This window comes from Diospyros lotus, chromosome 4, assembly GCF_014633365.1.
Source record: "Diospyros lotus cultivar Yz01 chromosome 4, ASM1463336v1, whole genome shotgun sequence".
Lineage (NCBI taxonomy): Eukaryota > Viridiplantae > Streptophyta > Magnoliopsida > Ericales > Ebenaceae > Diospyros > Diospyros lotus.
In genome coordinates this window covers 32871491-32896737 of record NC_068341.1, presented here as the reverse complement: position 1 = coordinate 32896737, position 25247 = coordinate 32871491, and the positions used below count along the sequence as shown (strand labels likewise).

The window sequence follows — 25247 nt, the reverse complement described above, 5'->3', positions numbered from 1 at the left end:
ACTTAAAACTGGCATTCATGTTAGCCTAGTGGGATATGTTAAAACAACCACTGCATAGTCCAAGACTGCAAGGCACCTGAATTGACATTCAATCTTTGCCTAGTTTTAGCAACATTACATTGCACGACTCTACCAACTCTTGTAGTTACCTGTGTAACTGGTACTCGAAGCCCTAGACAATCCAGATGAATTAGTTTTTTGAGCTTTGAGTCCATGACAAGGACATATTTTCTTGGACAAATACCTTGATACCCTTCCTTTGCTTAGTTTTCTGTGTATAAGACATTTTATGTGAAGAAGGATGGGCATGGAGTTGCTATACATCATACTTCAATGTTCTTCAAGGTTTCCATGATTACTAGCAGAGGTGCACCATTGTTGCCAAGAGTGTGAAATAGGAGGCAGTTAGATTTGCTGACAACTCTTCTTGGGTTGTGCTGCAACTTCTTTTGTTTAAGTCCTTTTTTTTTCTAGCAAACATTTTTCTTTTTTTTCCTAAAGTATTCCACTTGTTTACATAGGTTTAGCAGACTAACTTGCTGCCACACATCTGCCACACCCCATTTTATTAATTGTCTAGGTGATTTCTTCTACTGATTATTTCATATGGGATTTTCAACTAGCATATTGGCTGCCATTCTTGAAAGAAAATACACCACAGGCACATGTTACTTCCTGTTGACGTGATTTGTATGCGTGCATGTAGGTTTAAAGGAGTGAAAGTGACCAAACCTTCAAAGATTGGGTCCGATCAAACAGACTTAGAAAAAGCAAGAACCAGAAAGAAAATGCACACACATCTATATATATTTATATATATATATATATAGAGAGAGAGAGAGAGAGAGAGAGAAAGAGCTTTAGATATCACATCACAGTGTTTTCTTATAGTTGTTACTGTAAGCCCTACTACATCAAGGTTAAAAAATCATGATTTTGGAACTTTGCGTTACTGGGTGAATTTATATGTTGTGGTTATTTTTGTTGTTTGTTTGTTGTACAACTTCTCTTTGAATGAATCATCATTTTCTAATCACAGTAACATTTGAATATTGAATTGTAATTTTTCATGCCAACCTTTTGACATAAGGATAATCTTGACAATTTTATATGTTTGATTTCCTAAGCAAAGTACATTACATTGTCTCAGAAATGATAGTTTGGCAATAATTGCAAAAATAACATTTCAGTAAATCCTTTGTATGTCAGGAGGTTCTATTCAGGGTTTTAGCATTGTGGTAACTCTGTGTCAGCTCCCTAAGGATCTGACAAGCAATTCTCAATCAATAGGTTGATCAAGGAAGGAAGAAAGGGGGAATTGAGAGAGAAATTGGGGAGAGAGAGACATAAATGAGGGAGAGAGAGAGAGAATAGAGAAAGAATATTCAGATAATTTGTTATGGGTTTTTTCATATATGTCCGTGGGGAGGGATCAGTTGTATATATAGCTGGATCCTAACCTCCCATGTGCGGGTAACCACTTACAAGATTGGGAATGTACAAACTACCAAAGCAACAACAAACTTTGTACAACTCCCTACAACATATTCTACTAATTTGCTACTTTTCCTTCCTATTACATTTAATTACTATATCGGCCCCCTACCATGCGGATACATGACAATTACCCCTCCCTACAAAATTTTCTTGTCCTTAAGAAATGTGGAGGAGGCTGGCCACTCTAGGAAACTGGCAGAGGATGTCTGGAAGATACTCCCATGTATTATTATTCGAGTGGAGATGAGACCACTTGATGAGAACTTGAGGAATGGGAGCCCCGTTCCTGTAAATTACCCTTCTATCCAACATAGCTATAGGTTCCTTAATATTGTCATTGGCATTTGGGAGAGAAGGTAGAGTAGAGCTCGTTGGTTGTGCCCTTACTGACTTTTTGAGGAGTGAAACATGGAACACCGAGTGGATGTTGAAGGTAGAGTAGAGCTCGGTAGGCTACGTTCCCCACCTTTGCAGTGATGGGAAATGGACCATAGAACCTTGGGTTTAACTTTGAGCTGGGGTTTTGTATTAAGGCCCTTAGGTAACCCAGCTTAAGCTTTGAATACACGACTTCACCAACCTAAAATTCCCTTTCGCTCCTTCTCCCATTTGCCAATTGCTTCATATGGTTCTGGGAATTAGCCAATTCATTTTTAAGCACTTGTAAGGCCTATTACCCTTGTTGAAGGTAAGCATCTAGAGTTGCTACTATAGAGGAGTCACCCAAGGTTGGTAGCAATGGCGGTTTGTAACTGTAAAAGGCTTCGAAAGGAGACCTTTTTATGGAGATGTGGTGGTTGGAGTTGTACCACCATTGGGTCATGGGAAGCTATTTGTGCAATGTTCTTGGTTGTAGGAAGCAAGAACATCTTAAATACATCTCCAAACACTGATTAACTCTTTCAGTTTAGCCATCCGATTCAGGGTGGTAAGCAGTAGACATATGGAGCTTAACTCCTAACAATCCCATCAACTCCTTCCACATCAAACTAGTGAAAATTTTGTCTCGATCAGATACTATAGCCTTAGGTGTTCCGTGTAGTTTAATTACCTGATCCAATAACACTTTTGCTACTTCCTGAGCAGTGTAAGGATGAATCAATCCAATGAATTGGCCATACTTGGTGAATCTCTCTACTACAACTATGATGCAGTCCCGTCCTTCTGATTTGGGAAGTCCCTCAATGAAGTCCATTGAAATACTCTTCCATGGTCCCCATGGAATATCCAAAGGCTGTAATAGCCCTAGTGTGGCTACATTCTCTGACTTGCATCTCTTGCAAGTATCACATCTCAATACAAAGTCCATGACATACCTTTTCATCCCTGGCTATTGGAACAATTGTTTGACCTAGTGATAGGTGTTCACAATACTCAAATATCCCCCCCCCCCCCCCCCCCTTGTAGGATAAGCATGCAGTGCTTCTATTATCTTCCTCCTCAACACATCATCCTCCCCTATTACCAGCTTCCCTTGATACCAAATTAAGCCATTGCTTAAAGTATAACCTGGTCTTGATGTTGGGTTTACCACCAGCTGCTAGAGAACCTCCTTGGTCTTTCCAGTTGCTTCATAACTGGCAACCACCTCTTGTCCCTAATCGGGGATGATGGTTGTGATTGTAGCCATACTCCCTTCCTCATAACACCTAGACAGAGCATCGGCTGCTAGGTTTTCCTTTCCTTTCCTATATTGGATTACATAATCTAGTCCCATTAGCTTAGTCATTCCCTTCCTTTGCAATTGTGTGTGCAACTTCTTCTATAACAAGAATTTCAAACTCTCGTGGTCTGTTTTAATTACAAATCTTCCCTCTTCTAGATAGTAACGCCATTTATCCACTACCATTAGCACCGCCAATAGTTCCTTTTCATAATTGCTTAGCCCAAGATGCCTAGGGGCTAGGGCTTGGCTAAGGAAAGCTAATGGTGTACCTTCCTGAACCAGCACTGCCCCAATGCCATTAGCACTCGCATCTGTCTCAAGAAGGAAAGGCTTGTTGAAGTCTGGTAGGCCTAGGGTTGGCACCTTACTCATGGCCTGCTTGAGCTTACATAAGGCCTCTCCTACCTTGGAATCCCACTAAAACCCATCCTTTTTCAATAGATCAGTGAGGGAACGGCTGATGACACCATACCCTTAAACAAACTGGCACTAGTAGTCAGTTAATCCCAAGAATCCCCTTAATCCCTTTACATTATGAGGCCTGGGCCAAGCAATCATTGCTGCCACCATGCTAGGTTCAGTACTTACCCCTGTTTTTGATATAATGTGCCCTAGATATTCAACTTGCTTCTGTGCAAAGGCACATTTCGACTCCTTAACATTCAATTTATTGAATCTAAGGACCTCAAGGGTAGTTTTCAGGTGGTCTAGGTGCTGGACAAAAGTGGGGCTATAGATTAAGATGTCATCAAAATGGGCTATAGATTAAGATGTCATCAAAAAATACCAAGATGAATTTGCATAGATATGGCTAAGAAATCTAGTTCATCAACGCCTGAAAGGTTGTTGGGGCATTGGTGAGGCCAAAGGGCATTACTATGAACTCATAATGCCCTTGGTGGGTTTTGAAGGCTGTCTTGGGAATGTCTTCAGGCCTCATCCTAATTTGATGATAACCTGTTCTTAGGTCGAGTTTGGTGAAAACATAAGCATTTTTAAGCTCATTAAGCAAATCTTTCACAATTGGTATGGGAAACTTGTCCTTGATGGTCATGGCATTGAGTTGACGATAATTAACACAAAATCTCCATGAACCATCTTTCTTTTTGACAAGTAACACGGGTGATGCAAATGGGCTATGGCTTGGTTGGATGATGGACTTTTGCAACATGTCCTTAATGAACTTTTCAATTTCAGTTTTTAGTCTAGATGGGTAACAATAAGATCTTAAATTATCAGGCTTTGTATTTGGTTTAAGGTTAATGGTGTGATCATAGGGTCTCTTGGGTGGTAGGGAGTTTGGTTCAGATAAGAGGTCCCTAAATTCAATCAAGAGCATGTTAAGAGAGTTGATTTCCTATACCTGCCATGGTTCTTGTGAGTTGTTGTTCACAGTTATTGCCAACTCTCCTTCTTGCTCCCATTTCTCTTGAGTGGGTTCCATGTTATGGATGGAAAATAGTTGGGCCACTTGGGAGAATTTGCTTGTAAGCATCCTTTGCAACCTCTTTCCCGAGATCATTTTACACACCCTTGACTCATGGCTGCCTGTTAGAGTCATTCTCTTCCCATCTTTCTCAAAGGTTACCTCCATTTTATTGAAATCAAAGCTAATAGGGCTGACCCCCTTCATCCAATCTACCCTAAGCACTACAGCACACCCTCCCAACTTTAGTAGCCTCAACTCAACCACAAATTCTTCTCTGTTCATCTCCCAACAGAACCCCAAACAAAAGGACTGACTTAAGACCTTGTTACCATTGGCTACTGTCACTGAAAGAGGGTGAGAATTTGAGATCTCACACTCCAACTTCTTTGCCATGGCTTCATCCAAGAAGCTATGGGTACTCCCTCTGTCGATGAGTACCACCACTAGGACATTATGGGCTCTCCATTCCACCTTAATTATCTTATTGTTGGCCAATGCTTTTAGGGCGTGCAAAGAAATCTCCCCTTTATCCTCTTCATCAACTTTAGGGGTTTCTTCTACTTCTTATTCTTCATCTTCTTCTACTTCTAATAACAACAGTTGCCTTTTGCACTTATGCCCAAAAAAGTATAGCAGAGGCTAACTTGGCACCTCTGTTCCATCAAACTTCCCCCACTTGCAGGGTTAGTAACTGTTAAAGGCAAGGCTAAGACTCCCTTGCCACCATGCCCCATATCCCTTCCAGTTACTCTACTTCTTGACTACCATCCACCCGTGATCACCCCCTTTACTTGGCTCCTCTATTTCTTCATCAAAGCCTCAATTTTCATTTTTTGTAGCCTTACACTATTAGCAGCTTGCTCAACTGTTCGAGGTTACATCATTTTAACCATCAACCTCACCTCGTCTCCTAGGCCACTAATAAAACTTGACACAAAATATTCTTCATACAAATGGGGTTGGTGCACCACCATTAAAGACCTCAGCTCCTCAAATTTGAGCTAATAGGCCTGCACCGTTCCTTCTTGCTTTAGCTTATTAAATTCGTCGATCGCATCCCTTAAGTTCTTATCCCCAAACCTTGCACAGAGGTCTCTAGCAAACACATTCCATGGACTCCCCTCAATCGTAAGCCATCAATAAAACTAGGCGTCTCCCATATCATTCAAGTAAGCAGATGCCAGAGTGACTTTCTGTTGTTCCTGAACTTGGTATAAGGAGAACATCCTCTCACACCTCCTTATCCATCATCTCGGATTCTCCCTGTCAAAGAGTGGGATCTCCAATTTTGGCACAAGAAAGCTTGGCTGATTATGATTAGCCTGAGCTCTTGGCCTCCTCTCCAACGTATTCTCCTCCACCATCTCTGGTTCTAATTCAAATTTTGACGTCCCTATAGGTGGCAGCTCTGTTCCCACTCCAAGAAGGATTGGCTCTGACCTTTCCCTAGTAGGAAATTCAATTGAGTGCCTTACTGGTTGTTGGGATGCGAACATCCTCATGAACTGGTGCATTTGCTCCATCATTTGTCCCCTCAATAGAGTACTCTGTTCTCGGTTTTCTTGACGCCACCTATCCATTGCCTGATTAATCTGATTATCCACCCTTGCTCCTACTGAAGATTCAAGAGTACCCATCCTTGTCTGCATCTCTGCCATTGCTGTTGATACTTGTTGTAGTTGGTTCTCCATTTGTTTCATCCTTGCTCCATCAGCCATGGCGATGGCTTCTCAAGGATCCGAACGTCACCCAAGAACGTCGCTCTGATACTAAAATGTTAGCTCCCTAAGGATCAGACAAGCACTTCTCGATCAATAGGTTGATCGAGGAAGGAAGAGAGGGGGAATTGAGAGAGAAATTAGGAGAGAGAGACAGAAATGAAGGAGAGAGAGAGAATAGAGAGAGACTATTCAGATAATTTGTTATGGATTTTTCATATCCGCCCGTGGGGAGGGATCAGCTGTATATATAGCTGGATCCTAACCTCCCATGTGCGGGTAACCGCTTACAAGATGGGGAATGTACAAACTGCCAAAGCAGCAACAAACCTTGTACAACTTCCTACAGCATATGCTACTAATTTGCTACTTTTCCTTCCTATTACATTTAATTACTATATCTCCCCCCTACCATGTGGATACATGACACTCTGCTTTTACTAGCATGGTCTAATACAGGAATTTGCTGCAGCCATCTATATTCTTCTACTAGTAACAGTTCATTACTCTCTTCCAGATGAAACACACTGAGATGGAAATATAACTTTTAGAGCATGGCATTTGACTGGTCTGTTAGTAGACACTCTTTGAAGGCCTACGAGCACATGAATGTACAATATTATTTTCTTTGCTTGCTTAATCTTAATGTTTTGGTACCATCTATTTCTGTCATGTATCAAAGTTTTGGTTATGGGAGGTCCTAGGTTCATGGCAAACAATAGTTAAACTAGAGTTGTTAGTAAATACCAGAACTAACTGAATGTCAAATCTCTTGCTAAGAGGTGTGATGACACTTCTTGAAGATATTGGAGCCTCCCACTGTGCAAGGGATCTGGAAACTCTACATCTGGGAATCAACTTGGCTTCGATTCAATCCTGTTCCCTCACAGTTTTGCACTAACCGATAGGATCCAAGTACCTCTCAACCTCTTATCTAGATGCCCAATAAATAATAGTGTATGTATAGATATTTCCAATATGAATGTCTTAATATTAATGTATAACCTATCTAGTTAATGTACATCTTAATATATGTCTTTTGGATAGCCAATCCTATTGGGTTTCCAACTCGTTAATTTAAACTAATATACTGAACTTAAATAATTTGTTAACAATCCCCCACTTGATGTAAATTAAACATTGTTGTATCTAAGTTTTATGTGCGTCTAGGAAGTAATGTGCTTAAGTAAAGGTATCTTCAAGGTTTGAACCTTCACATAGTGCAAACACACCATGTCTGTATGGACACCAAGTAGACAACCATGAACTTAATAAATAAGCAGGAACTAAGAGGATAGACCTTGATCTTACAACCCACATTTGATCTTAAGGGAACTAAGTGGATGCCTTGAACTTAGAACTCATGCATACAGTCTAGGGTGTCACCCATACAATCCTTCAGAGGTCTTGTACTTCCAAAGCTAGCACTTTTATGGTTTGTGCTCAATCCCAAATTCACCCAGTGCTCTAGAGATCCCACTATCTCATATGAAATGACTAGCTTCAAGCCTTCAACACTTAGCTAGGCAAGTCTATCAAGTGTGCGTCCTGTTACACTCCAACCAAACTGGTTTATAGACTTACTAAAGAATATCTGACCCTCAAACAGCCAGGGCATATCTGTATAAACAGGAAACACAAATCATTGAGATGGGCTTGATTTCAAACATATACATCACAGCTGACACATAAGTAGCTTCAGCTGTTACAAAAGAAATTCCATCTTTTGCCCAGTCAGTTGCTCACAACAAAATTTCCCTCTCTTTTATTAGAAGATCTGTCTCTTCTTTGTTCATTTTGTAAGGGCTTGAAATTGAAGTAAGCTTTTTCCATCCTTGAATCCTGGCTGATCTGTCTTTTCCCCTAGCTAACCTCTAATCTCATCTCGTGTTATCAATAGATCATGCATCAGCGACCATCATCTGGATTCTGGTAACACTATTTTCATTCCTATGTTTTTATTCTGACCTAGTTAACTGCAATCCTTGCCGGTAAAGCCATAAAGGATAGGATTCCCAGTTAACAAGGGCATGCCCACTTGATGTATTTGAATATTATTAGGATTTTCTCCATCAGTGGTCCTAAAAACTAGTCTACATCTAAGATCTTCATTTTCTTGCTGCTTCTCATAGTTAAATTCTCTTTTTCTTTATTTTTTTTATCACTAGCAACAATTTTGACATTTTTGCAAACTCTTATCTTATGAGTTGAGTCTAGCTGTTTCTTTTCTTTTTCGGTGCAGTTTGGACAGGTGGGTGTTGGTGACAATGTTGATCATTGCTCTCCCATGCAAGTTAGATTTCCTCATGAACAGGCAAATCCTTGTTCCTGAAACTTTCAAAATGAATTATGATGGTTTATTGGCAATAATGTTCAGTTCTGGAGCATATGGCTGATTTTGATTTCTCCTGTTTGTCTGTCCTAATAATCACACTTTCTTTTGGTGGTTTATTTCTCACGTGCAGAAAGTAGTTCAGATCTCATGTGGATGGAGGCACACACTTGCTGTTACCGAAAGGGGCAATGTATTTTCTTGGGGGCGAGGTACAAACGGACAGCTTGGGCATGGAGAATCTATTGATCGGTAATAGCATTTCGAAATCTACCGGTATCTGAGATTGAATTTCATGTCATACATTGAATGCATACGAAATGGAAAGCAAGGCAATAAAATAGTACAAGTTTTTTACTGCGTTCTGTTTTAATTGTATGTCTAATTATGTTGGTTTCTCTGGCAGTTTTATCAATATTTAATGATCAATGAGGTATTAGAAAGGTGGCCCAAATTAGTACCAAAAGTTGCTAGGAAATGAGCCTAAAAACATATATCAAGCTGCCCAACTATCTGCTCCACCTTGCTTTTTAACCATCACTTGTATAAAATTTTGAAATAGTTCCAGTGGCAGTTTGTTCTTTGAACTTTAAGTCCGTCTTGTCTGGCTTTTTGATGTCAATTATTGCTGTAACTCTTTTAGTAATTTACCATACGTACAACATCTGAATTTGATTTTTTTTTTTTTTTAATGAGTAACGTTTATTACTCTGCAGTTGCATTTTGATTTGAGTTTGCACTGTGAGGGATACTTCAATGCAACGGATTCCTGTTTTGAACTATACATACTTCACCTGATTTATATTTCATGGGGCTGAATCAATGGAGTTGGCTCCCAATTCCTGAGCTAATACTTTTTCTTTCTATAATTTGAAGAAATGTTCCGACAATTATAGAATCTCTAAGCGTGGATGGATCTGGATTACAGCAGATAGAATCCTCTCAATTTGATCCCTCTTCAGGTGCTTTACTCAACCCCCCCCCCCCAGGTTCCCTGTTTCTTTCTAAACTGGCACACTATTTCAAATCGTGATGGTAATTCGCTTCACCGCAGGTAAAACTTCAGTTGGCCCGACTGAAAGGTATGCAATAGTTCCTGATGATAAGGTAACTTAACAGTCCTCATTAGTAACATTAAAGAGTTGGTATACTTGGCTCCCTTTTTGCGTGGGTTGTTTCTATGTGCAGCGTTACTCTTTTTTTACAAGTGACTTTTTTCACAACCTGAATCTGTGACTTCTCAATCACAAATGAACAACTTTACTGCTACTATCAATCCTAGCCTTCTCTTATCACATTAAGTATCCCTACTAGCAACAGGCGCCTAACAAACCGTATTATCGGTGTTTATGTAGGTCCAAGGGCAGAATGTAATTCCAGCAAGGGGCAACGGAAACGAAGCAAGTGTCCCGGAGGGCGATGTGAAGAGGATTAGGCTTCAAAATCCATAGCTTCCAACTGAACTGGCAGTGTTCTTGTTCCCCAGAACTTTGAGCAGGTAGCAGAGTGATTGGAAATGCTCGCTTATGGTGATAGGCAAATGCATGCCATGTCTGTCTTTGTTAGTTTTAGTTATCTTTCTCTCTAGGCCAAATTGTGTTTGCAATGCTTGCTAGCTCTTATCAACTAACTTGCTTGAATGTTTGTTGGACTCTTAATTTGTGGTCATTTTCCTATCAAAAACTCAATTCATCGTAACTCCCAGTGTGTTTCTTTTTTCTTTGCTTATTTACTTTTGTTATCCATTCAAAACTTGCACTCACTATCATCGCCCACTAAAAAGTAGAAGTTAACTCTCACCTTTATTCATGATAGGTACTAAAAAATTCTATCGTAAAATCATCAATTCAAGTCCCTCTTTCTTCACAAAAGGGTGGTTTTATATGGAGTCTTATTCTTCGTCAAGATAAGCCTTTTGTTTTAAATAAAAAATTTACATATATCTATATCTATGTATGTATATGTTATTACAAAAAATACAATAATTAAATTTATATTATGGGAAAGTTAAGACAAGGTAGAGCAAGCAAAAAGCTCGAGGTGACCACCTATCCAGGGGAGAGGGAACTGCTAACAAAATACTTGTTTGTATTCTCATTTCATGTATGCATTTCTATGTAAACATTGACTTAATGGAACTACTACTATCCACAAGAATGCATTCAATAAGGTGCTGGTAATCATCGTCGAGATGACAAGAAGGCCATCATGTGGCATTTAAACATCACCTTTTTCTGCATGCGTAAATATGATTGGCTCTTCGTCCTTTTCAACCCTGAGGCATTGAATCCACATGTAAGGTCTAGCTGAGCATAAGCCTTTCGGGCTAACAAAGAGTCGTTGGCCATTGTCTCTTCTCCGGAAATGACATGAATTTTATCCTGAATCGGTTCATTATCTACAGAGGCTATTGAGGTTTCTCTCTTTTGGTGATTTCTATCTTCATCCTTCCTCCTTTGATTATTGCAACCAGGCTTAGGAGGTTGTCCTTGATTACCCTGCCTTGGCCCCCTTCTTTGGTCTTGGGGCTACCTTGGACAATCAAGGATGAATTGATCCAACTTGTCTTCATGGATCAAGTATTTTATTTAATTCCTTAGGTCACGACATTACTCAATTGAGTGACCTGAACATTCATGGAATTTACTAAAGACGTTTTGGTTTTTGGCCAACAATTTATTGGAAGAAGAAGGGAAGCTAATTACTCCAGTATGACCCACAAAAGAAAGACTTCTTGTACGGGAGTCTAAGAGATGTAAATCTCTGAAACTGCATTGTGGGAAAATCATCAGTTTTATAGGCCTTTAGCTCAGGCTTACCAAGCCTTTCACCAATGGCTCTCTCTCTCTCTCTCTCTCTCTCTCTCTCTCTCTCTATTGCTTGAAACACCAAAGGTATTTAGGATTTCCATTTGCACCACAAACCTATTGGTGTGAGTGAGCAATTCGGCCAATGACGTTGTATGATCAAAGGCCAAGGACTCTCGTAACAGTGCAAATGTAGTGCCTTAAAGACATGTCATGATCGCTATGCCTACTTGCAACTCATGTACTTCCAAGGTAACATTGTGAAAGCAATCAACATATTGCCTCAACGTTCCATTTAGACCTTGATGAATACCGAGTAAATATGTTGGATCTTTCTTTCTAGGGGCATTCACATCAAAATTCGTGATGAATTCTTCTGCAATTGATCAAAAAAAGTAACATACCTTTCTGGGAGCTCCTTAAACCACACACGAGCATGATTTGCTAGGGGTTAAGAGGAAAGCAGGACACACAGTGGCGTCATACCAACCATGGAGAAAAATGAGGGATCCGTACTATTATACATGATGGTTGGGATTCCCTTTTCCAGAATATACGGGCAATTGTGGAAGCTTAAATCTTGGGGGGAATGGTCGCCTCAACAAGTTAACAGATAAGGGAACTTTTTTTCAATGCATATCACTGTAGACAGTTACAACTCTTTTCTGCTAAAAAATTTCCTCAACAATCCTCTTTACCTCAGATGACCCCAGAGCATTTTATGAAACAGCCTTGGCAGGCTTTAAACAAATTGCCTTGATAGGACTTACGTTGCCCTTGAAAGTTTTGCTTTCAATAGTCTCATCTTAGACGATAGCTTTTCTTGTCCGCCTACGCCTTTCTGCCATACTTCTTCAGGGATAGGCATGTAAGGTTGTGGCCTTTGAGGGTGCTAATTAAGGTGGTATTGGAACTCCTCGAAGGTGACTGTGGCCTATTCCCTCCTGAGGCCAAATGCTAAACTGATGGGGACAGTTCATCACTAGGAAAGAGGACTTGCGACAAATCAGTTAGATTCTTAAGAGCATTAGTATCCTTTTCATGGCTCTTTTTCAGTTCATCATAATTCTTCTTAAGCTATTCATATTCCACGAGGGAAACAACAGGTGGTTCCTCCTCCAAAGTGTCTTGGTGCTCTTGTAGAGGTTTAAGGATTCCTCTTGGGAGTTGTATAATGTTTCAAGGAATGCATAGCTTATACCTTAACAAGAGCTAGATAGTGTTCGGGAGAACGTCCCTGTTGTTCGGGAGAATTGCGGACTTATCCAAGAGAGCTACGAACTTGTCTGGAGGAGCGATGCAATATGTGCCATCCTTGCTCCTATGGATATTATTGATTGATCTTAGGTTCCCCAAGTCTTTACCCCGTAGAAATATGGTGTTGTCCTGGAGAAGAAATTGGGAGACATTCTCTGACTTCTAGGATGTTGTTCTTTGGCACTAGTTGACCTCGTTTTTTCCATCAAGTTTGTATTTTTGTCACATTTCCACAGACAGGGTCAAATTATTATTTTAAAAAATACAACAATTAAATTTATTATGCAAGAAAGTCAAGATAAGGCAGAGTAGGAAAAAAACTTGACTTGATAACTTGTCTGAGGAAAAGGGAACTGCTATTGTCCAGGAGAGAGAGCATGATATCGTTGTTTGGGGGAGAGCTCAACATCCTTGAGTCCCTTAAAGAAGTAGTTGTGGGCTTGAATAAGTAGCGGTATTGTTGAAGCGAGAGAGAAATGCAACACTACCGGAGAGAAAGCTTTGTTGTCCAGGAGAGAGCAGCTACAAGGCAGAGCATTGTCAGAAGATATGCGAGGATTCCTCTTGTGCCTTATGATGCTTAAGTCAACATAAGTCATGATGAAAAAGTAGGTTAAAGTAGTATGGGAGGAGAAAACGTCATTCCTCCAAATAAACAAGCAGGTTAATAAGTGTTTAGGTTTAATTATGCTAGAAGATTCGAAGAAAATGCCAAAGATCCTTCTAAATGAAAGGTAAGAGGTATTTATACTCCCTAAAATGTCAATAGTAGGACACATGGCACACATGCACGAGAAGTGCATGGAATTGTCTCGAGTTAAGCACGAATTAGGCCTAGAAGAAACACCTCCCCTCCCACCTAGAAAGTGCATAAGCCTATTGAGTCATCTAAGAGAAAGAATGCCTTGAGGTGGACTACCATTGCGCGAGACAATGATAAGTTTGTTACTATGTGAAAGTTGTTCGAGAGAAAATCTTCCTTGTTGTTCCTTTGGAGAATGACTCAATTGAGTGAATGTTGTATGATTCCTATTATGTGAATCATGAGACTTGTCTGGGAGAACGTCTTTCATTCGGAAGAACAATTTTCTCCGAGATGACATTTTCTCCTAATCTTTTCTAGGGGAAACTTCTTCAACAAGAGAATGACACTTTCTCCGAGAGGACATTTTCTCTTGGAGATCAACACTTCCTTCAAGAGAACTACACACGCCCAGAAAGATAAGCTACAATAGTATATGCATATAACACTATTAATGTCTTTTATTTTAGCAATTAATTACCTTTTAAAAAATATTAATTTAAACTTCACTCTACATCATTTCATCAATTAAGTACTTTCTAATAAAATATCATTTTAAAGCTATTAAACTAATATTAATTATTTATGTTAATATCTCTAAATTAGATAGATGTAGAATAGTCAAATCAAAAAGCCATAAAAGTTTAATTCAATAATTTAAGAGTATGACCAATCAAATGATCATTCTTTTTCTTGGTGTTTAAATTGAGCGTGCATGGTTTAATGTCTTTATATTTTTCACAATTTTTAAACAAAATATATAGCTCATTAATAAAAAAAAAATCACTAATCCGTTCAGTTTATTCAAACTTCACAAACTAATAAATTTTCAAATTATATTGAGTTTGCTACTTTCCAATTTTATTTCAATAACAAAAATAAAGAAAAAGGACACATTGAATGGATTTATACATAATAAAATGACAACACTGAATTTATTCACTTTAATAAAATCTTATAAATTCTATCTAATTTATTTAAACCTTACAATTTCATTTTAATAATAATCTCCATATATAGAAGATTTGAACTTTGTGCAAATATGAATGGGTGGGGTGGACATTAAATATAAAGAACTTGAAAGCATGGTCGGATAAGGACAGTCAATGAAATGGACTGAATTTTGGTCCATTTTGGAGCTATCTGGTGCAGACTTCTCTTTTCCTTGCGCTGCAATCCATCCAATAGTGTGTGGTGATGGCACGTGGGTCAAAAATTTATACAAATTTGGTTATCCAGTTAGTGATAACAAGCAAATAAGATGGTATGTATTATAATGTTTTTTTTTTTAATGAAGAAATAAAAGGATAATCAAATAATTGTATTCATAAAATAGTATTTGTAAGGCACACGAGGGCGACTGGAAGGTGGTGGAGGTTGAGATTGGTCAAGAATAGCAGGCAGGCAGGCGGCCAGAGAGTGAGGAAGCTGAAGGCAGGCTGAAGCTTCCCAGAAAGAGTGGGAGGCCGATTGTTCATTTCACTTGGACCTTTTTTCCTTTCTAGATACATACTCACTTGGCTGAATGCTTGGCTTTTTCTTTCTTCTGTTTGTTTATCTTTTTCTGGGGGCCCAAGTGAAGATCTGAGAGTGAGATGTCCCTGGTGAAAGGAATATGCCCAGTTTCGGATTCATATATGCTGCTGGAATGTACAGGCAGAGACGGATGGATAGAGGGGAAGTTTCTTGCCACTCCACTCCACTCCTCTCCCCACCCCACCTAGCTCATGCTTATCTTGTAAAACATAAAGATTGTGGCCCATAATGCACATACAATATGCGTTATATATTAGCTTTTTTTTTTTTTTGCAAATAATATACTTTTCATGTCGTACAACATTATACTCTTTATATTTTAGAAGGTGTCGATGCGGCGATGCTCATTGGCACCGTATGGACAATCTTGGATTGAGTTCAATTTTTTTTATTATTTATAAAAAAAAGAAAGTAGGGTTATTGAGGATGTTAAAGTTAATAACATTCCACACGAGATATATATATATATATATATTATTTGATTGATATGGTTGAGAAGTATACTAGCATTGCCCACAACACCATTTTATTCTCAAAATAGCTCTTCTTAAAAATGGGGTTGTCATTTATTTACAAGTTATAATTATTTCACTTTGGATTCATATTCATGATGATGTGAGATTATATCTCCGCAACACATGATTTAGCACAGATTTTTCGAACAATATACATGGTCAAAACATGGGAGGTATGTTTTTATTTTGGTATTATGACTCAAAGTTGTGCACATGTGTGATTATATAATTTTGTTCTAAAAATATTTTTTATAAAAAAAAAAACCCTTATACAACTCACTTTCAATTTAGTATTGACATAAAATTATTAAACAATAAGAATCTTCTTCCAACCTTCCCTTAAGCATTGTTAGTGAGTATTAATTGTGATGTACACAAGAATTTCCAAGAAACTCTCTTGCATAGAAAGTCCACGTGAGACCCACCATTTTGAAAGGCTCCAACAAGCAGAGGTGAGACACCTCACCACTCCAAGGGAGGACTAGAGTCCGTCAGGAAGTCTTGCAAAAACCTTCTTATTTTCTATATAAAGAGACATATAAAAACATACCTCCATATCTTCTTCGAAAATTGTGTGACAGATTACAATCAATAGGATTGTATCAATCTTGAGAAACCAATAATCGTTATCATTATTCACCTAGCTCAACTATAAATAAAAGAAAACCCATTCTCCCAAGTAACACACTTCAACTCTTCTAAGAGTTTTGCAATCTCATTTGGGAATTTGACTTAGGTATCAGAGTGTTTCTACAAAAAAATGCCCTGTGTCTTCTGATTGTTCTTTTTTTGAAGAATTTTTGGAGCTTAGAGACTATTTCCCTTACAAATAAATTTATTATTGTGTTCAAGTGACAACAATTGGCACCATCTATGGGAAGCGATCAAAAAGTCATATGCATTCATCATACTAACTTTCAAAATGTTTCACACAAGATCACAAGTAGTTGATAATAGGAAAAGCGAAGGACATGATGTTAATTGTCCTTTGAATCTCCTAAGGCAGTGCAAGACTTTTCCAACATGTGCTTCTATGGCCTCCAAGGCTGTCATGTAAATTGTCCTTCTACGTGAGTATGAAGCCTTACAAAGCAACACGAGGAGAGCACCAGGTTTCTCCAAGAAATGATAGTTTTCTTACAGAATGTCATGTGTCAATACCACTAACTCTGCAAAATTATGCAAAAAGTGGACAGAATGACCCAACACATGAGACCTAGTGGAAGACTCTAAGAAAAGGTCTCCAAGAGAGCCAATCAAAGGATCTACCCCTCCTACAAGTCTACCAAGAAAGGGGTGTCCAAGAGACCATTTCGAACCTAATTCAGCAAGGGGCTTAGTTTGGCAAGTAGGGGCTGACACAAGCATAAGTTGAGATAAAGTTGGGAACACATAGCGACATAGGTACTATAAAGTGGTTGGAAGTATGAATATAAGAGAAGTTAATGTGCTTTCAAAAAATCAACATAGAAAAGAATTGGAGACTAAAAATCAGATTGCTTTCAACTCATAAGAGACAACGGATATGAAAAAGATAATTAAGCAGGTATTGGAACAAAAAAAAGTTGGTGCTAGTAAAAGAGGACTAGTAGAGGAGAAAGATCCCTTTCACTCTCAAGATCATGGAAAAGCACCTCCCTTCCAAATTCAAGACTCCTCAACTTACTACGTTATTAAGAAAGGGGGATCCCCATGACCACATTCAGAACTATGAGTTAATAATGTTATTGCATGGATGGAAGGATGCCATTATATGCCGAGCTTCTCTCTTACTCTGACAAATCATGCTCAGACTTGGTTTAATAGTTTGGCTGAAAACTTCATTTCATCTTTTGAGCAACTAAGGAGAGAGTTCATTAAGGCATTTATAATTAATAGCTAGCAGAAGAAGGATGCCACATATTTGCTTAGCATCCGACAAGGAAATAAAGAAACTCTTAGGTAGTTCGTAGACCGATTCAGAAATGCAACCTTGGAAACTCAAGACTTCCAAGTGAGCATGGCAGTCATTACACTACTTTAGAGAACAAAATTAGTACCACTAAAAGAGTTGCTCGCTCTAGATCAACCCACTTCCTTGGCAAGTTTATTTGTCTGGCTTAACAAATATATTTTACAAGTTGAGGTGATGATTGGGGGACATGATGAAAAGGATTGGAAGAGAAAAGATAGAGAGGTTGAAGAGAGAGCAAGCAAGATGGAGGAAAAGTCCAAGAGAACTAATGGTTCATCTAAACTCAAGTTTGAAAAATATACTCGTCTCACATAGCTAGGATCGACCATTTTAGTAGCTATTGAAGGATTTGGTCTCATTAAATTTCCCAAGAAGACTAACTAACAATTGGGAAGAAACATGGATACTTTCTGAAGATTCCATGGTACTCACAACCATTCCACTAACAAGTATTGTGAATTAATGAATCAAATCAAGCCTTCGATGAGAAAAGGAAAGTTAAGAAGATTTGTGCACATTGAGACTAGAGAAAGAAGATATGATCAAAGGTAAGAGGAAGGGCTAAAAGGACAAGGAAGACAAGGTAGGCAACAAGATGACAAAAGGAAGATAAAAGGTCTCCTCCAGTAGACAATGAACCCACTCACCAAGCTATTCATGTTATTTCTAGGGGAGAGACAATGGTTGTAAGTGCTTCATCCTTTGAAAAGCCTATGCTAGACAAGCTTACCAAGTAAATTTTGTGATAAAGATTTAAGAGAACGAGGAACCTATCACTTTCACTTTAGTAGATAGGGGGATGTTATCATGCCCCATGATAGTCCCATGGTAATTTATGTTGTTATAACTAAACATTTGGTCGAGCAGATACTCATAGTCAGTGAAAGTTCAATTAAATTGATTTATTGGAACTACTTTGAGAAGAAGAACATCTCTTGGGATAAACTGAAGACCGAATCTTTTCCATTGTGTAGTTTCACTGGGGAATTTGTACCCATGACTAGATTAGTACAACTAGTAGTAACACAAGGAACGAAGCCTCAAAATGTAACGTGGCAACCAACTTTCATGGTGGTCAAGTTCTCCTCGTCAGCCTACAATTTGATATGGGGTCATCCTTTATTGAATGACATAAGAGTCGTAGTCTCTTCAGGATACTTGTTGATGAAATTCTTGATACCTGATCATGGAGTGGGACAAATTCAAGGCAATCAAAAGAAGTCAAGGAACTATTATATCTCCTTTACCAAGGAAAAAGGAAAGAGAAGGAGAATACTCTTACCATAGCAGCACAAGCCATGGCTAAGCCTCAACCAGTGGAAGAATTGGAGGCTATAAGATTGAAGGATGAAGATGCAAAGAAATTGGTATATGTGGAAAGCCAATTACAAGGAAAAATAAGGAAAGAAGTTGTAAAGTGCTTACAAGCAAATGCATACATATTTGGTGATTTCTTCTGGAAGTATACTATCCCGATTAGTTGGCAAATGTGGTGATGGTGAAAAAAGCTACAGGGAAATAGAGAATATATGCGGACTTCACAAGTCTTAATAAGGCAAATGTGGTGATGATGAAAAAAGCTACAGGGAAATAGAGAATATGTGCGTACTTCACAGGTCTTAATAAGGCTTGCCCAAAGGACTCATACCTTCTTCCATGGATTAATAGGCTGGTTGATAAAAACATTGTGGTTCGAATTTCTAAGCCTTTTGGATGCCTTCTTCAAATATCACCAGATCATGATGCACCTACCTGATAAGGAGAAGGCATCTTTTATCACTAAGAAGGGCATGTACTATTATATAGTTATCCGCTTTAAATTAAAAAATGTAGGGGTTATATATCAAAGAATGGTTAACAAGGTCTTTAAGGACCTGTTAAGAAACACTATGAAAACCTATGTCGATGACGTGATCGTTAAAAGCAAGAAGACCGAGTCTCATGCAAAGAAGTTGGCCAATCTTCTACTCAAAAAATATAATATGAGGCTCAATCCTAACAAGTGTTCATGTGGGGTTCAATATGGTAAATTTCTGGGTTATATGATCACATAATAGGGTATTGAGGCCAATCTTGAGAAGATTCAAGCTATCTTGGATATGAAGCAACCTGCCTCAATGAAAGACGTTCAAAGATTGACTAGGAAGATAATGGGTTTGAATAGATCCTTCTTGAAATCTACAAAATGAAGTCTCATTTTCTTCCAAACCCTAAAAGATAGGAAGAGTTTTGAGTGAACAGGTGAATGTTAAAAGGCTTTTGAAGCATTGAAAGAACATTTGAATGAAGTTCTACTATTAAGTAGATTAAAAATTGGGGAGCCGTTATTTATATACCTAGAGGTGAGCTACACAAGAGTTAGTTCGGTATTGCTAAAAAATGATGGCCGAGTGGATCGACTTGTATACTACGTCAGCAAAGTGTTATAGGAGTTGGAAACCTGATACACTTATACTAAAAGCATAATGCTTACCCTAGTAATGGCATCCCAGAAGTTGAGAACTTATTTCCAAGCTCACTCCATTATTGTTTTGACAGATCAACCTCTTCAGCAAATACTACAAAAACTAGAATGCTTAGAATGACTCACCAAGTGGGTAATAGAATTGGGTGTGTCTGAGATCCATTTCTAGCACACTACCCAATCAAAGGTTAAGATTTGTCAGACTTTATTATGGTATGTACACATGAAAAAGAGCCTAAAAAACTAGAAGAGTCGGAAAGGAAATAATTTGTTGATGGAGTTTCCTCGCAAAGAAGTGGTGTTGGAGTAGTGTTGGTGTTTCCAAAAGAAGATATGTTGGAATATTCATTTCATTTTTCATTTCCAAGTTCAAACAACATAGCAAAATATAAAACCCTGATTACAGAAATGAATTTGACAAATAAACTACAAGTAGAAAGATTAATGACGCACAGAGACTTGCAGTTAGCAATACAACAATTTCAAGGTTAATATAAAGCTCGAGAGCTAGTAATGGCTTGATACTTGAAGAAAGTGCAAGCGTTAGCATAACCCTGAAAGCAAAAAGTTCATAAAGAAAGTCCTGAACGTGTATCAATGAAAGTCATCAAGACAAAGACAGTTTCAACAAAAATTATACTCTTCCCTTCAAAGGACTCTAAGAAAAGAATGGGGAGTAACTAATAGACACATAAGAGTCTCTTAGAGACTCCTCGCATAAAGAGTTCTTGAGAAACCTTATTTGGAGTCTCTAATAAAGAGAGGTAAGACACATCTCCAAGGAAGGACTAGTCTTTAGAGAAGTCTTGAGAGTCTCTTAAAAGACCTTCTTGCAGGGCATTTTTTATGAAAAGACGTGCAAACATATCTCAATGATCTTCTCCAAAAATTATATAATAAATTACAATTAACGAGATCAATATCAATTCCTAGGAACAAGAAATCATTATCACTACTCATATAACTCAATTGTAAATAGTTATTCTACAGGGCCAGACGGGCCTACCGAGTGGCTCACAAAAATGGGGCAAAAAGACTATTTTGCCCCCGCCCACTTTGCAAATTTGTAAAGCGGGCCATTGCCCCCCCTCTGTGCATCTCCCTTGCTATGGCCGCCGCCGTGCCTCGCTGCCGTCGTCTCGCCTCGCCTCCGTCGCCTCTCTGTCATCGCTGTGCTGCCTCGCTTCGCCTCACCGATAGTTGATGCAGTGACTGTTGGCGAGGCGAGGCGAAGCGAGAAGGCATGACGATGGCAGAGAAGCGACGGAAGCGAGGCGAGGCGACAGCAACGAGGCTCGGCGGTGAGGCGAGGCGAGGCGGCGACTATGGCAAGGGAGACGCATAGAGCAGGGGGCAAATCCATGGGAGGAGAAGGGAGAGAACAGGTTGTGGGGGCAAAATCGTCTTTTTGCCCCCTTTTAGTAAACTCGTCGGTAAACCCGTCAGACTTTTTAGCATTTTTCTTATAAATATAAGAGAACCTATTTTTCTTAGTAACACGCTTCAACTCTTATAAGAGTTATACAATTTCGTTCAAAATCTGATTTAAATATTAAAGCACTTATATAGTAATTGTCATGCACTCTCTAATAATTTATTTGTTATAAAATTTTTAGAATTTATAAATAATTTTTGTAAAAATAAATTTGCTATTACGTCAAAACGATAAAAAGTTAGAATTTGAGATATATAATAATAGTATTTGGTGATGTGGAAAATATGATTTTCATTCTTGATAAAATTATCTTCTTCTAATAAGCAGAATGATTCAAATCTTCAACTCCATTTATAAAATCACCCAAAAATAATAATAAGTTAAGTTGGATTAAGACTGCGTGGTCCTTCGCTTTCTCGTGTCCCCGCGTCCCTCCTCTCATTGACTGGTAATTAGGACGACTAACTGCAATGTTTGAATTTTAATATGTCTGATGATGTCTGTTTGCGTCATGCAACACGTCATCCCCTCAATCCCAAAAACGTCATCATCCACGTCAGCTCCCTCTCTCTCATTGGGTTGACCATTGCAACCACAGTTGGCGGCTAGTTGGCTTAACTATCTCATACATGATCATTCAATACTCAATTTTAATATTTAAAATTATATAATATACATTAATATATTTTATCATATATTATTATATACATTAATATAATATAAATATATAATATATCATCATAAGATATTACTTTAGAGCCCCCAATTCATAGGTTGACTCTTCTATTTCTCTTTTTAATTTGCGGTTTTTAAACTCGATAACATAGTGAGTATTAATTCATTTAAATAAATATTAAAATTATTATTATTAAATATTAAATTCGACCCATTGGTCCCTGAAATTTTTTTTATATCTAGAAATAAATTAAATTATTTAGATATTAAAAATAATATATAATAAATATATTTTATTTAAAAATAAATTATATTTATTACACACTAACCATTAAATTAGCATTTAAAGATAATGGTAAGATCACTTTGATTATTATTATTATTATTATAATAATAATAAAAATGGCAAATGGGGCAGCTATTATAAAAGTCTTTTAAGTGGTTCCCAGGTACAGCTGGAGCGGATCTGGGTCAGGGTGTGGTTAGGTTCAGAATTCAACCCAGAACATTTAAGCACGTGCTTAATTAATTGGGTCTTCCAGGTTCATGCGGAATAGACGGAATTTTCTATGTGGGTTTACATCAATCATATCAATGGCAATGGGATGTTTAAGGTGTGTGGATTCACCTAGTGGATTCGTACTCATCCCCCACCCCCTCTTTTTATATATTATATAATAATAATAATAATAATAAACCAATTAAAATATACACGTCGGCACTACAAACCTACTGCAAAGTAATTCTTTAACCAATATCAAATTATTATATTATTATCCACGGCAATGTTAACTATGGTTGTTATAACTCGGAATTAATATGTATTATTTTTAATTAAATGTATATTTATTGAATTTTGATTTATGATTAAAAAAACTCTCATATTGATTAATGATGAATGTATTATTATATTTTATAAAATTTTGTCAACTAGAAAAATTATAAAAAAAAATATTCAACGAATTTATCTTGTCGTAGAAGTGATTAATAGCGAATATTAAGTTCTTTAAGTCGAGTGTTTGAATTCTAAACCTTTATTTTTATTATACTTTTGTGATTCGATGATGCTTCAATCATGTAGTTCAAGTGTTAAATGAATAGGAACCTATATAATACGAAGGAGGGCCTAGTAGGAATTTATCGTAAGAGAATAAGATGGTTAATTGTTTGGACTAAACTAAATTCTAGTAGGAATTTATGATTATCTTCATTTTTTCCCGTCGCATTTAGGAGATTTTTTTGTCAAATTTTAGGAAATGAATCCTTCAATTTTGAGTGAGTTTATGATGTGCTAGAGGGTTTGTTGACAGCGTCGATGGACGACAAGTTGATTGATTGGAACGTCATTCTTGTTTATATTTCTACGAAATTTTGTCTTATAGAATCTTGTCAGTATCGTGTACGTGACGTCTTATATACTAATATATGATAAATAGATATTTACATGTTCAATTAATAGGACTATTTCATCACGTCTTGATTCCATTATAGACATCTGCGATACTTAAATTTATTTATCAATATTCAATGCAAAATTTTATTTTTTTAAATTTCTAAATTAACATAAAAAGAAAATGACTAAATATAAAGGAGCTGTTTATGAGAAATTGAGATAAATTAAGTTTTCACGTATAGTAGATAAATTAATTTTTTAATTAATATGTATTATTTTTAATTAAAAGTATATTTATTGTATTTTTATTTATGATAAAAAAGACTCATATTGATTAATAATGAATGTATTATATTTATAAACTTTTATTAACTAGTAAAATTATTTTAAAATTATAAAAAAAATATTCAACAAATTTATCTTATCTAAAAATAAAATGTATTTACTGCATCAAATGATTAATATTAATCCATTATTAAAGTGGTCATATAAGTGATTAATAGCGAGCATTAAGTTTTTTAAGTTGAGTGTTCGAATTCTATGGCTCCATTTTTATTATAATTTTGTGATTCGATAATGTCTTGACCATCTAGTTCACGTGTTAAATAAATGAATAGGAGCCTATGCAATACTAAGAAGGCTCTAGTCGGAATTTAACTCAAGAGAATAGGATGGTTATTTGTTTGGCCTGAATTGTATATGTTTTAGGGTTTAGAGTAATAAATAGTAACAAATATCTCTACTCTATTAAGTTAGTGTTTGTTAATTAAAATATAGAATAAAAAAAGTGAGTTATAAAAAATATTCTAAACAAAAATAATTTTCTTTATGTTTGTTAAATTCATCTAAGCGTTCCGATTTAAGTATGTTTTTAAATTTCCTCATATATTAAGAAAAAAAAAACTAATAATATTAGATTATCAATAAATAAACATCAATAAAGTTGTGTATTTAGTTATTACTTGGATGGTATGGTGACATATTGTATAAACATGTACGGATTTAAATAATTTTATTGAGAATAGTCTTTAACAAATAAATATTAAATATGATTAAGATGCGTTTTTCCTCGCTCATTTCCTTTGTTAAAAGAAAATAATTAATTAATAGACACGCATGAGTTGTGTATTTTGCTATTGGGACATCCAAATTATTAATTTTCCTAAATATGAGAAATTATTCTGTAAAAGAACTAAAAAAAATTATGACTTGATCTCCGTTTTTCCTCATCGCACTTAAGTGATTTTCTTGTCAAATTTTGGAAGATGAATCATTCGGTTTTGAGTGAGTTTACAATATGTTAGAGGGTTTGTTGAGAGTGTCGGTGGATGACAAGTTGATCGATTGGAACGCCATTTTTGTTTGTATCTCTACGAAATTTTGTCTTATAGAATCTTGTCAGTATTGTGTACGTGGCGTTTTATATATTAGTATGTATTGAATGGACATCCACGTGTTCAACTAATAGGACTATCGCGCCACGTCTTGATTCCATTGTAGACATCTACGGCACTTAAATTTATTTATCAATATTCAATGCAAAATTTTAATTTTTTCAATTTTTAAATTAACATAAAAAGAAAATGACTAAATATGTAGGGACTGTTTATGAGAAATTGAGATAAATTAATTTTTCACATATAGCAAAGATGGGAAATGACAAATACAGAGTCACAGTCAGTCGGTGAGTCAGAAAGTGGAAAGCACGAATTAGCTTTTATTCCATTCATTCACAAAACCGGAGGTTCCTTTTCTAAAACTATTAGT

At 37.0% G+C, this 25247-nt stretch overlaps 1 protein-coding gene across 2 annotated transcripts in view; it reads left to right on the top strand.

The window, feature by feature from the left end:
• LOC127800255 (ultraviolet-B receptor UVR8) overlaps positions 1-10340 on the top strand; it is a 63846-nt gene extending 53506 nt beyond the window's left edge. Inside the window, exons 8-12 of one of the 2 annotated variants that reach the window (XM_052334766.1) lie at positions 8553-8624; positions 8776-8894; positions 9519-9604; positions 9697-9724; positions 9998-10340. In XM_052334766.1, coding sequence (XP_052190726.1) covers positions 8553-8624; positions 8776-8894; positions 9519-9604; positions 9697-9724; positions 9998-10016 — 324 coding nt within the window. In that variant the 3' untranslated portion in view covers positions 10017-10340. Of the gene's footprint in view, positions 1-8552; positions 8625-8775; positions 8895-9518; positions 9605-9696; positions 9750-9997 lie in introns of both variants that reach the window. The other variant, XM_052334765.1, reaches the window with a different exon arrangement.
• Positions 10341-25247: the final 14907 nt, after the last annotated feature.